Below are 18,748 nucleotides of genomic sequence, written 5' to 3'. Positions count from 1 at the left end.
ATAAGTGAAGACATTACAAATACAGAGAAACAAATGCATGTGAAAGACTTTGATCTGGCAGATTTAATTCTTATGAGTATCTCAAGCCTAGACAGAGAATATCAACAGGGAAAATATATGGGCATAAGCCCTCAGTGGGCATAATCACTTGATTAGGACTAAAAACATGAATTAAAGTTGAGAGATCAAATCCTGATTGTTTTTTTCCCTCACAGTTACAATATTTGCTTGTTACAGTCAGAGAATCCTGTGACCCTATTAATTTTTCACTTCTGATTTTACTACAACAAAAATTACTAACAAAAAAGCTTTAACTGAATACTAGGGTACAAAAGGTATTTAATTCTGTAGTACTTGCCTCTTTTCATAGACTCAGTGTTTGAGTGAACTGATTAAAAATATTTCATCGGCAAGAGAATAGAAAAAAAGAATTATTGACAAAAAATAATTGCAAAAACTCACAGCAAGGGATAATCTAAAATTACATGGAGACGTATCTTCAATTTTGTACCACCAGCAAGTGTTATCTTGTAATATTAACAATACATTTTAATTGGGGCTACATCCTAATGGAACCAAAGGGAGTAATTGCAGAAACGCTTCAAGCACAAGGCTTAATTAAAATTTCTTGTTGTACAAAATTGTGGCCTTTCAACTAATCTAGGTAAACATTTTGGGAAACAATTGCAATGGCTTGTAATGTAAGATTTTTCAACCAGTTGTATTGATCAGTCTTGGAAATATTTGCTTAATCTTGATTTTCAGCTAAAGTTCTATATTCCAGAAGTATTTGTGTATTTTTAATTTCATTGTTTCTTTTTTTTCCCCCTTTCAAGGGGTTGAGGCTCCACAATGCAGAAGTTTAGCAGGCATTTAAATGAAAACAGAGCAGTCTCATTTGTTCCTCTGAATTAGTCATTTCCGATGCAAAACACTGGACTACTAAACAGTTGAGGTCTTAAATAACTTGGAGCAACATCCATGTTATTTTTTTCAACAAATCAGTGAAATACTATCCACGCTATTGAAAATCTATTGAAAAATATCAACAAGTTATAATAGATATTTATTTAAATCCTGTATTTTCTTCTTTTTTATAAGCTGTAGCTTGATTTTTTATTTTTTTTAAGTGTTGCCTTCCTTGCCTACTGAGGGAAGACTTGTCCCCGTTTAAAGTAATGGGAAAAAATTCCATTGACTGTAAGAGATTCAAGATTTCACTTGGAATTAAGTACTTTTGACATGACAGGGAAACTATCTATTTTGAGTAGTACGTATTAGGTAAAACAACACAAGAAACGGCAGATTACCTTGTAATACCATGCATATGAAATCAAAAGCTGTTTTCCTATACTAAATCAAATTTGGTTATACTACTTGTCCAGTCTATAAATCAAAATGAGACAGGGATCATTTTAATTGATGATTTGACATATCTGTCCAGTGAGAATATTTTCACTGAGGAGAATAGACTGTATTAGGTCAAAGGTTTTACTTGATAATGAAAAAGTTCAAACTTTTCCCATTCTCCCTAACAGTTCACCAGCGTTTCTCCTCAATCTTATCATGATGGAGCCTTTGCTGATGTTTTGGAGTGATGTCTGGCCAGCCCTTTGTAAAACCCACAGTCATTTACTGCTTCAAATTGTACATTCCCAGCTTATCTGTAATCAGATGTAATTCACAATATTGCATATTCACTGTTAGAAATTCCTTCACTTTCTTCATAATCTAATCCCTGTGTCTGAGTGACAGAGACAGTGAGCAAAGACAATCAAATATCTACCATTTTCATATTTGCATTGTTATGACAGATGTCACTGTTGGCTGCTCCTTCTTTGCTGGATATGCCACTCTTAATGGCCTGTTTTTCTTTTTGGCCATTGCTGTCAACCTCAAAGCTGAGTCATTCCAAGAATATTGCTGTTCACCCTCTGATTACCGTGGGAACTTCTACAGTCTTTTTCTAATCCTGCCACTTGCGTGGGGAAGAAGATTCACTTAGCCTTGCCCCATGCTACTCAAAGCTAGATTTTGTACCGAGATTTTATTTTTGTTGTCAGCACAATTTCTTAGATCACAAGCACCAAACAGCATATATTAGCATCTTAGCTTGCAGTGGCTTGAATCCAAAATAACCCCATACACTCACTTACAGAGTTTCTTACGTCATGTCTTCCTCTATTTTCATATGTCATCAGCTTATCAGAGCTTATTGCTTAATTCATACCCTAAACACCAGGAAAGATTGAGTTATCAGCAACGTATATTCAACTCATATGTTTTTAAAATCTGAATTTGGTTATGCCCTGGTCTGTACATCTTGCTCTTTACAAGTGACTTGTGTGGACTTTTGTAAGCCATTTGGTGATTTACAAACAGCCTCTTGTTAGACCATTACCTAAGTGTTTAGTTAGCTAGTTCATTAGTTCCAATCTATCTCAGAATACTTGTCTCCTCAATTGCATAATTACAATAGCTAGATTTTGAAGCAAAAGATTGGGACATTTTGGCCTTCAGAGTATTGCATTAGCTGACTTCCATGACCACTGAGGATAATACAGGAACAAAAAAGGAAGCTTAACAGAAATATATAGTTTTGTGCATTTAGAAAGGTTGGCATGTATAAAATTAAATGCATTCTTACATTGTTTGCAAGTGACTGGTTCCTTTTGCAAAGAAACCACAGCTCTGACTTGAATAACTACATGTTTTCTACATTGTGATTTCATAAATCTTACATCTAGGTATATCAACCCATACAGTTTTGAAGGCTGATATACATCTTTTCACATCTCCTCATTGGAGGTATGCATATGTGGACAGAGGTGTTATCGCCCTGAAAAGAGTAGGGTAGGTCGTCTTCCATTTTGCCTACACAGAGTGTGTAAAAGGAGTGGGATATGTTCTTGAGAGCCCCAGCCTGGTTATAGAAGCTTCAGTCTCTTATTTATGCATGGACTGTCCTAAACTACTGCAGCTAGGAGGAAATACTTAAATTACTCACTGTTTCTTGCTTTCACCTGTGGTTCTGACATGACTCATCAGGGCACTGCACCTTCTTTTGGTCTCCTCAGAGAATCCATGCAATGTGCTGTGTGTGGAAGGCTGGGAGACAGCGTAAGTGGTAGGATAAGCACATACTGCATCTGTGCTTAGGATCACATCAAATTGCATCTGTATTGCAAAACCATGAAATTTGGCTTCAGTGATTATGAAGCTTGAGTGGAGGGACATGATTATTTTAGGTCTTCAGAGAGGTAACAAATGTCAATGTGAGAATTAACTGACACAGCTGTTTTCATGCATTGTACTTGTGCATTTGTGCATGACACGTACATGACACATTTCCATCATCTCATGCTATGTCCTTACCCACCGACATCCATCTTTCTTTACAACTTGTAATGTTACTGTTCTGTTAGGAACATTTTGCCCAGTTTTCATTTATTCTCTAAACGTTTTTTCCTCTTACTTTCTTGTGAACGCATTCCTGTTATTAGTCATAGAATCGTAGAATCACAGAATGGTTTGGGTTGGAAGAGACCTTCAAAGATCATCCAGTCCAATCCCCCTGCCGTGGGCAGGGGCATACATGTGCACATGGAGAGAAACACAGATGTGTATGAATTTATGGGTTTGACAGAAATATGAAAAGACAGGTGATATATTGATGTCATAAATATTAACATAAATATATCACAATTCATTCTAGAGTAAAAAGATCACTGCTTAAAGGAAATGAAAACTGTATTACATCTAGGAAAAAATATTTGGAGTACTAATTCCTGTGTTTGTACAGTATCAAGAATAGATTTTTGATAGTTGGTTTTGGCTAATCTTGGTGTATATAGTTTGCTACTCCCTCATCTTCACAAGCTTTTGGCCAACAAGAGTGAATTACAATGACTCTCATTTTATTTCCACAGTGAAAAGAGAATTAGAAGCTTCCTGTAGCTGGAAATTATGCTAAATAATCTCCTAGACATGCCATAGTTCACAAGCTACAGGCTTATTCATGTAGGTGAAAGTTATTTTTTCTACTGAGTGAATTTTTCACTGCTCTATTTGGAGTTTTCCAGTCTTCTTATTTTGCCAGTGGTATCTAGCTGGGTTAAAGAAGCTAGAAACAAGTATTTATGGCTCTGTGTTAATCATAATTTCTCCGTTTGACTGCTTTCAGTGTTTTCCCTGCCTGTGTCTAGAAATTTTGATGAAGCGGGTCATACCTTCTCTTGGATTGTCAGTAAATTTTGGTTATCTAGGCCCATAGCCTCCATTCCATGCTGATTTAATTGCTATGTTTTGGGGGTAAAATAAAGAAAGAGAGTTGAGTTTGCTCTCCTCTGGCCTTTTTGATTTTCAGGTAGCGCCCAAGTCATTACAGAGGGCCTGATGACTCAGACATATTTGTAGTAGCTGTTAAAATAGTCTGCTCCCCCCCTCAGGCAGATGGTGAAGCATCATATTACAAGTGATAAAGTGATAAGGGCAGACAAGTAGAAAAAACACAATTATTCTGATTTCATTAGAATGTTTGGTCTGTTTTGCTTGGACAAAGATAAGTCTGTCCTGGACCATTTTCACATATTTATATGTCTATTCCTTACAAATGTAGAGTCAACAATTTCAGACTGATAAGAAACAGAGTATAACTGGAGGGGGTTAGGGGGGTAAGTTACAGAAAGGCATGAAGGCACACAAATGCAAATGTTCCTTATTCTGTTCTCATGGCCCAAGATGGATAGCAAAAATAAACTACAAACAACTGTGGAAAAAAAACCCTGAATTTTTCTATAGGATCCTAGGTGGTACACTTGGTCTTCTCCAGGAAGATTTCTGTCCTAAAGTCTGTGCTATTGTTGGTAAGGCAATATAGCATAGTGTTAGGAAATACAGTGCATCAGGGAAAAGAATCCTGAAAATACTTTTATGCTGATATCCTGTCTATTTCCCTGTAGGGAATTGCACATGTTTTCAGATCTTCTTGACAATATTATTAAAGGGGAAAAGGTAGTCCAAGGTTCTTGATATTGGGTTTTTTTTTTTTTTAATGAAACAGTAAAGGAGGTTGTAAAAGGTAGACGAAAAGTGGAGAGTATGACATATAATATCAGTGATGACTTGGAGAATGGAGTTGTAAAATTTGTATTACTGAGCTTTCAAATAGAATAGAGGTTCACATGTCTGTCAGATTTAAGCTAGAAAACTGTCATAGAAAAGTAATGCTTATGTAGTTTCCCACAGCGCACAAGAGGGGAATGTGTTAGTGTAAGAGAAGTACCAAGAAGTGCATGTTGGTAAATGGAAAAGGAGATTTAATTCATTTGAACATTATGTTTGTCATACGTCCCATGATATTTCCAAGAATCATGATCATGTGTTGACACAGCCTGTATAAATGCAGGCCTCTCCGAAAGCCAAATTTCATTCCAACTCAGTTTTACACTATTATTTGGAAAGAGACAAGGAGAGCTACGGCAAAACAGACATCTTCACCTCATATTGTTATGCATCTACTTATTAAACCTTTCCACCCCTTTTCATTGTTTAGCCCTACTATATACCTATCTGGTTTCAAAGATGTCTCTATCAAGAATATCTTGTTTGAATTATATTACATAGACAGGAGCATGTATTAATGAAAACATATCATACTGTTTCCATTTGAGTCATCATTGTTAGAATATTTTCAGTTTAAATATAACATTTACCTCAGAAGAACACTTTTTTCTCAATCCCAGGAGAAAGTTTTTCAGTTTCAGTCAAGAAAATAAGTAATTTTTTTATAATAAAAAAATGCCCAATTTTCATATCTTTCTGTGGTGCAGAATGCACCATTGCTCCATGAACTCATGCAACTCATTGACTTTTATGTGAACAGGCAACAGAAATGCATTCAAGAAAATTTACAGATAGTTTTGTAGGCTCAAAGTGCAATCACTACTGAGGAAATAAACAGTCAACTGCTCCGTAAAGGCTTAATGTTCATCTTGTGGATGAAGGCTTTTGTGCAGTACTTCATGTGCATGTGCTGTTACCTACAGAACGTTGTAAGGAATATGAGCATTCAAGATTCCTGGCTGCAAGCCTAGATTTGATGTCTTTAGAGGTCTTTATTGTGTCTCTTTTATGGCTGGCTGTTTGTTTCTTCATATTGGATCATCATCATGCAACAATGGGAACATTTTATAGAATCTCAGTCATTTTAGTTATTTGGACAAAATCAAAATTAATTGAAATGCTGAATTCAGTTAGGAATACAGAAACCCACCCAAAGGGAGATAGTTATTCTTTCCTTTTTTTTTTTTTTTTTTAATTGAATGATCAGTTGGCAGAGATAAAGCATTGATGACATGACTCTTATACCTGAGTTGTTACCATTAATATGTTCTGGGATACATCAGAAAAGCAGTAGCACTGTGCAATATCACCTCCAGCTGCACCATAGTGCAAGGTCTGTGGCTGCCAGACTTGTAATCCAAATAGATACACTGGACAAGTTCTGATGTGGAAGATTTTGGCTGTTTGGCCATGGGCTGTAGGTCCACTGCAGACTGCACTTGGAACCAGCTCCCTAACCCCTTTCTCGGCCTCCCTGATGCTACGCAGCCTTCTCACTGCCTCCTGCAGCTCAGCCACCCGCTGCAGGAGATCCTCCACCTGGGCACACCTTTTGCAGGCAGGTCTGCTGCCTGTACCTGACCCAGGAAAAAGGTCTAGGCCCTTCCTGCAGTCGGAGGTCTGCGCTGCAGCCTCTCCCTCCAGCAGCTCCATCTGGGTGGAGGCATCAGCCACCGCTGGGGTAGATGGTGCAGACCCCCCCAGCCTTGAGCTGCAGCCTTTGCTTTCAGACAAGGGCCCACCCTTCTGCCTTGAGGGTCAGGTAGGATGAGTGCCCTTGGCCTGTGCAGATGGTCACAGAATGGTTACCAGTGTTTTGGCTATTCGACCATACTTTAGAATTTGATGCTGAATGTAAACGAGGTATTTTTGCTTCAGCTTCAGTCATAGTTCCTCTTGTTACATCCTGTTGTCCTGGTGGTGCATAAACCAGAATCAGACTTTAGATGAGCAGGAGTGCACGTTACAATTTTCTTCTATATAGTGTCGATGAAGCAGATCTATACAGCAGTTTATAAATGAGGGGGGAAAAAAGAAGTTTCTCTTGTGAAGCGAGTCAGAGTGTATACGGAGTGCCATAGCCCTTTGACTCCTTTGGAAAAAGAAATGTTATTTTTCATGTTTTCCCTAATCTTTGAATCTTAATTTCTGTATTACTGTAGCTTCTTTTTTTTTTTTTTTTTTTTTTTTTTTAAAGCGTAGCTATAGATTTCAGCATGAGCAATGGAAAACAGTTTTGCACATATCTCAAATGAACAAAAGCGGCTATTCAGGTCAATAGTTAGGACTCAGAACATGAAGCCGAGAAGGTAGATTTTAACATAAACAGAGCCATTTTTGACCTTGAATAAATTACTTGACATTACTTTACTTTGTCAGTTACATAAAGAAACAGATAAGAACAGATACTAGAAAAAAAAAAAAGGTACTCTTTAGCAAAGTTTTCCTAAATAAAGTAAATAGATAATTTTTCCACTTGAAAATGTATTTACACCAGTGATCTTTTCATGTCAGTGGCTTAGCTGAAGACAGACACTTTAAAGCAGGCTCAGTGTTGTACTTCCCATAAGCAACAAATGGGTAAATTTAGGAGTTTTTTACTTGCTCCTACTCTGAGTCACAGCAGTTAGTTCTTTTGCTCATGGTGTTGGTTAGCTTAACATGTTGTTGAGAAAAAGAATATGATCATAACAAACAATGGCTTTAATTTGTCTGGAGGAGTGCTTCAGTGTCTGATTAGATGCCAATAACAAATGGTAATTAACGGTGGTTAATAAATCGCTTCAAGGAAGTACATTCCTTGTTTGGGAATGTAAGGAAGTGACAGAACTAGCAATAACATTTGGTGATGGTTTTGCATCCTTTAGTTTTGAGTCCACTGAGTTGGTCTCATCTCCAGTGAGGAGATGACCAGGAGGTTCAGCATCCCAACATAGGATGTGCTGAGGTTTTCGTGAGCGGTGTTGAATGTTCTGACTTCTCACAGTGGTTCTCAGACCACATTTTTACCCTACTACAACCATGCTGTTGTCTCAGACACATTAGGAAAGATTGTTTCTAGAAGTTCAAATAAGTCATCTTCAATGTATTATAAATGTATCTGTTAATGAACAGTTAACAGTCCTTTGTAGTTTTAAATGATCATTGTTTGTTCTTAATATGAATCAGCTTAATAATAAGCTGAGCTAAAATATTCTGTGTGTGTATAGAATAGCTCATTTAGTTAATTGTTTCCTAAAATGAGCTAGATTGGTAACATCCATTTAATGTCTGAATCCAGTCTCACTAGAGCCAATTGTTTTCTGCTGTGGAATTAAGTAGGAACTGAAGAAGGGCTAAACTAGAAGTTTCCTTGCAAATTCTGTATTGAAAAAAAATTAAAGAAAGAAAAGAAAAATAATTTCAGCATTCATTCTCATAGCTGAATTGTGCTAATATTTTTTCCTCTTTTAATTCCCCTGGACTGTAACTTCTTTTTTCTGCTCCATGAAAATTGTTTCACAGAAAATTGCTCAAAAGCTTTTCATTCTTTTTTTTTTCCTGTTCTATGCAGTGATGTCCTTTGAGTTAAATGCTATAAATTCCTACTTTGGAATGTAGAAAATGGATGTTATTAAAGAAATTGTGGAATTCCCCAAATGAGTAGGAACAAAGCCTTCAATCACACATGCTGCAGGCGCAGTATTACAATCATTGAGATCTTCTGGTGAAATTCACACGACTGATGAAGTAGATGTGGAAAAGTGCCTTTTGAGATTAGATCAAGATTTTTAAAAGGGTATTTCTGATTTATTTTGACTTATATACAACAAATATACTATGCATTTCCCAAATTCAGGACATTTCTTAATACTCCCATAAAGCTGTGTACTAGGGTAACTTCATTCTCTCCTGGATCACAATCTTGAAATATAGTCTCTGCAGGTTCTGTCCTCTGGTAAGTTTCTCTGTACATAACTGGAACTCTTTTTCTGTAAGAGAGTAATTGAAAGTTACTGAACAGCTTAGTATATTATTTAAATACTATTATATTATTTAAAGACATTGAGTTTCTGGAGTGTGTCCAGAGAAGGGCAACCAAGCTGGTGAGGGGCCTGGAGCACAAGTCTTATGAGGAGCGGCTGAGGGAACCGTAGTTGTTCAGTCTGGAGAAAAGGAGGCTGAGGGGAGACCTGATCGCTCTCTACAGCTACCTGAAAGGGGGGTTGTAGTGAGGTGGGTGCTGGTCTCTTCTGTCAGGTGGCTGGAGATAGGACAAGAGGAAATGGCCCAAGTTGAGGCAAGGGAGATTTAGGTTAGATATTAGGAAATTTTTTTTTTACTGAGAGAGTTGTCAAACATTGGAATGGGCTGCCCAGGGAAGTGGTTGAGTCACCATCCCTGGAGGTGTTCAAAAAGTGAGTGGGCGGGGTACTTCAGGACATGGTTTAGTGGGCATGGTTAATTGTTGGACTCGATGATCTTGAAGGTCTTTTCCAACCTAAATGATTCTATGATTCTATGATTTACCAGTGGCTTTTTTTATTTTTTTTCAATAATCTGATGGGAAAAAATTAGAAGGACATTCATTTGTCTGAATGTTTCAGTCTGCCACTTCTGCTTTGCATAGCTGCTGGGTATGTTTAATCTTCCATTGACAAAGGCTTTGCTTTTGCATATGGTCAGAGGTAGCTTATTGGAGAAGACATGACCCAGTGTGAAACCCTGATGTGTTTTGTCAATAATATTAAGCTACAGTATTAACTGGAATTCAGCATTTGATTAACATTGATTTAGGGTAAAAGTATTATGTTTATTTGCCTTTTTTTTTTAGTTAAGTAGGCCAAGCAGTGATCCTGTGGAATCTGGCCATAGTAGAACTTCTCTAGCAGCTGTAGGTATTAATTTTTTCAGTTTTGCATCTCATTCCATCTTTTGGTGGTGGAATACCCTTAACAGCACTTTGTATATATATATATATATATATACACTTTAACATCAAGTCACAGTCTCAGTACTGACCAAGAGAAATTCACACAGATATTTCCAGTACAATGTGAGGGTGTTTCATAAATTACTGGTGGTTTCACACAAATTTTTATATTCATAGTCAAAATATTGTAATTTACAGTTGTGATTTGTCCTTGTTTTTCACCTATCCCACTGTCTGCCTTAAATCTTTTCCTGCCTTTTGTACCTAGAGTGGGTTTTAAGATTCCTTGTAAAACCAGCACAAAACCTGATTTCTACTAAAGTCAGCTTAATCTTCATCTCCAAGCAGTCACAATAGTTACCACTTGAAAGATTTCCAATTTTTTCTTCTTTCTAGCTCTTTATAGATTTTTTATAATGTCTACCACACTGGGCAGTCTTTCTGGTTTTAGTGGAACTCATTTGGACCTCTGAGTCAGACTGTTGCATGTCATTACAGAACTGCGGATAGAGTTCATTAGGTATAAAATAAAGGGCAGAGCTCTAGAGATTTTATAGCAAATTAATGTTTTATTGTTGGCAATGGTTGTTGGTCCAGAGACACAGGAGAAAATGAGGTGCTGAGAGAAGAAAGCACCATTAATTTTGCACTAAAACTCCCCTAGTTTGTGTATTATGGATTAACTGGAATATCTCGAGATGGTTTTTAATTCTCCTACCCATCAGCTGTGTCCCTTAAGGAACCTGAAAGAAGTTTAAGGTGAGAATAAATACCAAAATTGAAATTAATTATTCATAGGAGTACAGATTTAAATGTTCAATTGAAAATAAAAATGAGATGTCAGCAATGCTTATCAGCATCAAATAGAAATAAATAAAAGGAAAGTTACAAACTTTTGGTTTAGAAACTTTGCTAGAAGAGTTCATAGAATCAAACATGAAGAACAGTTTAACACAGTCATCACTAAAACCCCTGAAATTAGTTTATTTTAAGATTAGGAGACTGTATCTAACAATGAAGTATAAAAACTATGCATTATGAGCCAGATTTTTTGACTCTAATACACTCTTCAATTGAAGATTGTCCAAGTTTTTAATAATAAAGTGCTTTTACGCGGAAGGTGTTTGCTATGGTCATACACAATGTACTATATTTTAGTCCTTTCATCTAATCGCTGAATTACATATGCACAGGAAAAAATACCTAGAGCATTTACTGACACTGCAGAATGATTTATGTATAACCTCTGTTCAGCTTGTTTTCTCTAAAAAGCTTTATTGCCTTTTTTTCTCAGAAGTATGCCATCTTCTAAATGAAACAAATTTCATAACACTCAGTTTGAGTGACTGCTCCTGCTTCTTCATTCTACTATTACTCTTTATCCATAATAGTTTCTGAAACAGTCTCCCCTTACTCAATGCCCATTTTCTGATTCTTAGATATATAATGGTCACTTTTCAATTAAATCTTGTGATTTTTTTTTGTTTGTTTGTTTCAGTTCTGCTTTTTGAACTTGGAATAATTGTCCAAGTTTAATTTACTTAGTATGTCTATAGTCATAATATTTAATGATCCATTATTATGCAAGATCCCAGCTGCACAGGAGTGATCGATATATTTGGAGCTATTGGATAACTACAGATGCTTAAAAAAAAGGCATTTGCTAGCCAGCAAGGAAAGGCATTAAAAGCTACACTTTCAATGTATGTGTGTGTCAGGCTTGGAATTGGAGTGCATGTGACAAGTCATGTGTTCTATCTGTCTGCAGGACTTAATGTGTTTTGGGGAAATAAAATAATTAAAAGTATACTTAACCAATATAGTGGGAAAGAAAAGCAGTTTTTCAATACACAAGATTTCTCAAAGGAGACAAAATTGTATTTATTCAGTGTAACCAAATACACTGAGATGTGTTTTGTTGGAGAAACTGTTTCAAGCTTTTTACTTCAAGTGTGAAAGAACTTTCTTAGACTGAATACACTTTGTCTTGGACTATGACTTTTCAGATTTTAGTAATAGTTGAACTGTGTACCATGTTTTCAGTAATTGTACCTGTTTATCAGAATGCAGATGATAAAATTGCTGGTAAATATAACTTTGTTTAAGATAAATTAAGTACATTTAGTTATATGTGCTGAAATGATCCATTCTTTCTACAAGCAGAGCCTATCCCATCTGATACCTCAGAAACATCCTTGGCATGCTTTACAGCCACATTCTAGAGTTTCTTGAGTCCCAGAGTTTGAACTCTGGCAGTCTAAAACTGTTGAGTCCAGTCAGCCTGGAAAATTGAATTTACATAAACAAATTATTCTGTCAACCTCTGCCAACAGCTACCTTGCCCAATTTTACAAATGATCCAAACTTCCAGTTCTGCTCTCAGACATTTCCAGATATTTGCTGATTCTTGTGGGTCTGGCTATCTCTAAAAATACATCTATTGTCAAATCATGTGCCTGCTTCTGTCTGTTTAAATAAGACCGTAAAAATGCTAAAATTATACATTTCCAAAATTTTAGTTCTGTGGAAACCTGTAGGGTCCTTACTAATGAGCAATACCCTATTGTTCATGATTATTACAATGGCATGTAAATCTACTGAAAACAGAGCAGGGAAATAAGGACTCTATGGGATTCCATCAGCAGAAGACAGAGCGTGGTATGTGATGTTCACAATTATGCTTCAGAATAGAATATTTAGACTCTGAGGGCAACGGCACAGGAAGATCTTATTTCAAGCCACAGATCCTTTATCCTTAATATTGCTCTAATTTTGCATGTGTTTAGGAAGGAGTCCAAAGGAATAAAAGTCCATCAAGTGCTATTAATCACAAAATTATCACCTTTGGTTCAGGAGGTCCCTGAAACACAAGTGATGAGTGACTGGGAGAGTGTATCAGAGAGGTGTCATTGCAGGTTCCCTTTGTTTTTATTGTCATCGAATGGAACGGAATAGAATCAAATTGAATAGAACAGAACAGTTGGAAGGGATCATCTACAGCGATCACCTAGTCCAACTGCCTGACCACTTCAGGTCTGAAGTCTTATCTGTTGTTTTGCTAGTGACTCCACTGGAGATAGGGTACAGGCCTAGATGAACCCTGATCTGGCCCTGTGTGGTCATCCTTATGATTTTGTCTTCTTTGCATTATGAAGGGCTGAACCCAGGAGAAAAAAAGGTTGAGAATGGATGGGATTTATCTCAATTGCATTTAGATGGCCACTTAGTACTTTGCAGACATCTAAACAGGAGCCAGGTTTCTAGATTCCCTTTATAATCAGTGTAGAGAAGTAAACAACTAAATGAAGCTTACCTTAGAATGTTCCTATGAAGGACCTTTATTGTACCAGGTTCAGTGATTCATTTCTAAACAGATTTTTACATTGTAGATGTATAAATCTGGTCAAATCAATTCTACTTATGTAACTAACTGAACACTAGTAGTACTAGTAGAGAAGTAGTAGTCTCATTTCTTTGTAGAATTTGGGGAGTAACAAGGTACATATTAAAAAAAGAAAAGATCTTGAAGATTCATTATGTTTCATGATACCATTTGAGATACCATTTATATTGGAAGTATCTCTAAAATGATGATGGGATAAAGTCGGGATCTACTGTAATCAGTCTCAGGTAAAAAGGCCTGTGCCAGTCCAGGATGGATATGTATACACAGTAACACCCTACTGAATTAATTTCTTGTCAGATACCTTGAATTATTTCTTGAAAGCGTATGGCTACATAGTGTTGACATTACCATATATATGTATATAAAAACAAATTCCTGGGGCTATGCTGCATGAATTGAACATTCCAGCTTTGTCATAATTGTATTATTGTGAAGATTTTAATTGTGGTATGGCAGGGCAAATTATTGTTTTGCTAAGGAATTTAAGCAAAAAATAAACAAGAATAGTCTCACTATTAAGCTGCAAATTGCTAGTATTAAATATGAAATACACAATTTGACACACAACTTAATACCAAATCTGTAGAATATACTTTTATTGGTGTTGTTATCAAAATGGGTTAATGAAAATATATTCCACAAATCACTAAGGCTGAAACATAACTCATTCTCAAGATGATCTTTGTTAACCTGTTGATTTTACAGGTTTTGTTGGGCTGTGAAATCTGTGTTCATTACAGAGTCAGTTTCTTCCAAGAATCTCTTTACTGAGATCATTCCACTGACACTTTGCTATTATACCAGAAATCACCATGCTGGGATAGTACTAGCCAATCAGCAGCGCAGTTCTGCCCAAAATAAAATGGCTGCTTGCTATGCTGGCCACATCTGTCACACTTGGAAGTTTGTGAACTATTGAATATAGCCATGACTACTTGAAGTTTAGGGTTTTTTTGGTCAATGGAATTGATTGAATATTTAACAATGTAGTTTAAGTCTGAACAAAAGAAGAAATCCTTCTCTTGTAACACATTAATATAATTTGCAAGATCTGCTTTGGTGCACTAGCAGAAAGTTGAGACTCGTTAGCTAATCTAGAATGTTACAAGCTTTGTCTGTAGTACTGATGTCCAGACTTTCTGGAGCATGCGCGTTGTATTGGGAAAGCCTGAATATTTCATTTACAAACTTTGTTCAGTGAAGTGATTATGTGTGTACTTATGTCCTTTTGTATTCAGCTAAGTAGTCAGCCTTTGTTCAGCATTAAATATCTTGGTTATTTTGTACACACAACTTGATCCATGTCCTGAGTTGGTGGACTTTTTATGAGAGCTGAGTATGCTCCTTCGTGCAACTAAACACTGTTTTCTAAGATGTGCTTTTGCAACCAAATTCAGACAAATAAAAAAAGATATCTGTGTCTTGGAGTGAAGAAAGACAGGATTGGAATATTCCGTTGTACTGCAGACAGTAACAAGTATCACAATGACTGCAGTTTTAAATCACTACAGCTAGCTACTTGTTTGTCCTTTTTTTAAGCTTTAATAACTGATCTCTGAGATTGTGCCTGGCTTTGAGGGTTTTAGAGAAATTTGGGGAGGACAAAGTTTGGCCTATTGAGACTTATCATTACATCATTCCTCCCTAAGTCATTCCTCGATTGATGATGCCTAAAAAATCTGACCTGAAAATCTATTTCAAGTATTTATCACTGTTTCAATGAAAAAGTACTTCCAAATGTCTTCTTTGAGGATATTACCGCCTAATTTTAATTTTTCAAAGTCCTTTTGTCTTATCTACATGCTACAATACAAAATAACAGAGTTTGACATTAGCTGTTCCAACATTCAGAGCACATGCTTCAGTTAGGCCTTCCTAAATCCTCGTATCTTTAAGTTGTGTTCCCCCACTTTTGCCCATTCTCTTACTGGAATTTAGTCAATTAATCCTAAAAAATTGCTTTGCTGACCTTCCTTAAATGCCTTAAATGTTATAATACATCTTACAGTAAAAAAACAATGAAAGCTGAAAATAGGAATCTAATGAGATGAGAATTGTGCAACCGTGTTGCACTAGCAATGAAATAGCTAGACATGAAAAAAATGTGAGAGATTTTAGTAGTATTCTTTCCAGACAATTGCAACTTGTCAATATAATATTTTTCAGGTTGTGTAAGCTATTTGAACTATTTTTAATACTAAACTTCTCAGAAATCTGGGACTCAAAACAACTCTTTTAATTTTAGACTCATTTATGCACATGGTTAAGATGTATTTTTATATATAGTGAGCTGGTTTGTATTTGTATGGCTAATATTTTTTGTGGAGATTTATAAATTGTCAAGTCATTGGAAAGATAAACAATTAAAGAGAGCTGTGCTCTCAGGTTTGGAAAAATGATGAATACAGTGCATCATAAGCCTGCTCCTGTAGAGTATTAATCTTTTCTCTAAGCTGTGCCCATTCTCGTAAGAGCACAGATCTCTTTTGCTTGGCCAGTTGACCTACACAGAAAGAAAGCTGAACTGCCATGTGAAACTGTGACATGTATCTGACAAAATAGCACTTTCTTTATTATTTAAGGGAGTTTGTTTTATATAATATTAATGCTGTAAAAGCATGCAAATGTGTATAAATTGTTAAATACTTGCTTACCCCATCCTTCATCTCTAGGTATTAGAAGAACTGGAACAGTTGTTGTTATAAGAGCTGAAGAGGTACAACGACGACGTCTTTATCAACACCCACCTACTGTGTCACATACTCTTTTCTGAACTTGAACATTCCTCATTCTTCAACAATGCAACTTCCATATGACTCTCACTTAAAGCAATAGCATGTCCCACAGGGAGAAGTGATTTTAAGTGGCAACAAGCTAAGAGAGATTTACCAGGACACTGGATTTAGCACATATAACTGGCTGTAATATTAACAGTTCTATTTAATATTACATGGAAAGACTGCAAAACTTCAGTAAAGTTGTCATCAAAGTGTAGTTCGTAATGATATGATGTAGTAATGTTACAGCTATGAACCTTTCACTGTTAGCAGGCACTGCAAAAAAAATGGCTTGCAGAATTACTTGATCTTCAAAGCCTGTCTGTAGCCCCATTATATTAGGCTTACACATATGCATACGGTTTGGTCTAAAAGCACTTGTGGTCAGTCCACAAATTTGAAGTCGGGCCCCTTATAGGAATGATGTTGAGAAAGTTATGTCATCTCATACAGCATGCTGTATGTTCTGCGAAGGCTATCTGTACCAAACACACAATTCACATGGGTAGCCTATTCCCACCTCAGGGAACAACTAGTTCTGACACATTTGTAATGTGTGGACATGACACGACTGCAAACGCAAATATAGTTATGCAAACAGTGAAAGGTCATGCTCTAAAAATGCTAAGACAGGCTGTTCAGTATTTTCAAGACAGCAACTGAACATATATAAATGCCTCAAAGCATAGTAAGAGACATATATTTGGTTTCCAGGATCAGTGGTTTTGGCGAGTCAGAAACAACAGGGTGATGGATGGATACCCCATGCAGATTACCTACTTCTGGAGGGGACTGCCTCCCAGCATTGATGCAGTTTATGAAAACAGTGAGGGGAATTTCGTCTTCTTTAAAGGTAAGAAAAGAAGAAAAGTAAGATTTTGTGTAATACTTTTGGCTGTGATGATTTCTTGGAACATATCTTGCTTATTTTTTACTAGTGATTTGTAAATCATGTTGCAAATTGGTAGCTAAATGAAGAGTATATGAGTTATGTTTTCTCATTTGGCAACTACAGCTTTAATTTATGATTACATTTCAGAGTATCAAATCATTTACATATTCAGTAAAAATTTGGAAGTATAAATAAAAGACATAGCAATGCAGTGATCCTTTTTGAAAAATGTGGATTAGGAAGCAAGAATGAACAGAGTTCCTTTTTTTTTTTTTTTTTTTTTTTTTTTGTGGTTCTCTTTGCTCTTTTTCCTTTTTACAATGAAATTTGCATATATATAAATAACATCTGTGTTACATATATCTCACTGTACTGCACTGTACTTATTTCATCTGAGAACTGTGATGTTAGGAGTTTCAGGTGGGAAAAATAAATATCTTTTTCATAGATGTATATTTAGTATTTTTAAAGAAGCATAAACTCCAGTAATTATGTTGTATGGATTGAATTGTTGCTAATCATTCTTTCCAAAGTTTCACTCTAGGCATCAGCTGTTCTTTAAAATTAAAGTTCTTGAACATATATCTAATTTAGATTTAATGAGAAAATTATCCTATATGTTAAATAAATACCCATTTAGCAACAGGAGAGTGAAAACCATGTAAAGTATGTTTTATAAGATAATAATTTGGGAAAAGAAAGAAGAAACTGAATAGATATGTGAAAAATTATTCAGCTCATTAGTTTTGTGAGTGATTCACTTGTTAACTTATTACAAAAAAGTAGAATTATTTTTTTTTTAAGTTCCTATATCAAAAAATGAATTCATTTTTACAAGTGGAATCATTAACAGGGAGATAGAAATATTTCATTCACTATGGAAACATTATCATCTTGGGAATGCTAAATGAAAACTGTTTAATAACGTGCAGAAACACTGCATAACAGTACAATGAAAATTAAGTTTATGTTTTACTAATAGGGAAATTGTATTTTTTGTGTGAATTGTAAGGAAAATTACATTCCATATAGTACATTTTCTATTTTCATGACTTCAGTACAGCATATGATTTTACTTCTGTTGCCATAAAATAAACTTCATGTCATAAACTCTGGGAAGTTTTTCAGATCAGGAATCATGATCAAGATATCTCCAAATCTCCATCCCTCTGCTTGATTTTTGGGTCCATGGGACGAAACAAATATTATTCTGTAGATACTCCTTTGCTCATCACTGCTACATAGAGCAAAGGAACTACCCTGTGCATTCCAGACCTCTGTCTTGATAATGCTGGGATCCATTACCTGAGCTTCAGAGAAAATGATCAACCTTAGTTTTATACCTGCTTTCTTTTCCTTCACAGTGACATCAAAATATGTTTTATCATTATTTAACTCTTCACCCAGTGCTGACTGACTCCTGTTAGGTCTTAGAGGAATGGGCTGATTCAGTACTTTTTAGGTTATAGATAACAAAAAACAGAAGGAGGAGAGGAACGCCTCTATTTTCTACCTGGGAAATTAAAGAATCAGGATTAATTAAAGCAAGCAGAAGCAGCAGGATTGTGCTCTTAGAAGTCAGAATATTGTGTTCTTTTCCTTCCTCATCATTCCTAGCTTATGCTTTCTGATATCAG

The 18,748-nt window shown here is 35.9% G+C and overlaps 1 protein-coding gene across 3 annotated transcripts in view; it reads left to right on the top strand.

The window, feature by feature from the left end:
- The window catches only part of MMP16 (matrix metallopeptidase 16), a 181,037-nt gene that overhangs the window by 143,895 nt on the left and 18,394 nt on the right, over positions 1 to 18,748 (top strand). For all 3 annotated transcript variants that reach the window (XM_049819192.1, XM_049819181.1, XM_049819203.1), the window contains one exon: positions 16,934 to 17,072. In XM_049819192.1, coding sequence (XP_049675149.1) covers positions 16,934 to 17,072 — 139 coding nt within the window. The remainder of the gene's footprint in view (positions 1 to 16,933; positions 17,073 to 18,748) is intronic.

The sequence above is a fragment of the Accipiter gentilis genome, chromosome 2 (assembly GCF_929443795.1).
Source record: "Accipiter gentilis chromosome 2, bAccGen1.1, whole genome shotgun sequence".
Lineage (NCBI taxonomy): Eukaryota > Metazoa > Chordata > Aves > Accipitriformes > Accipitridae > Astur > Astur gentilis.
Note: the sequence above shows the minus strand (reverse complement) of the source record. Positions and strands in the feature narration are given on the sequence as shown.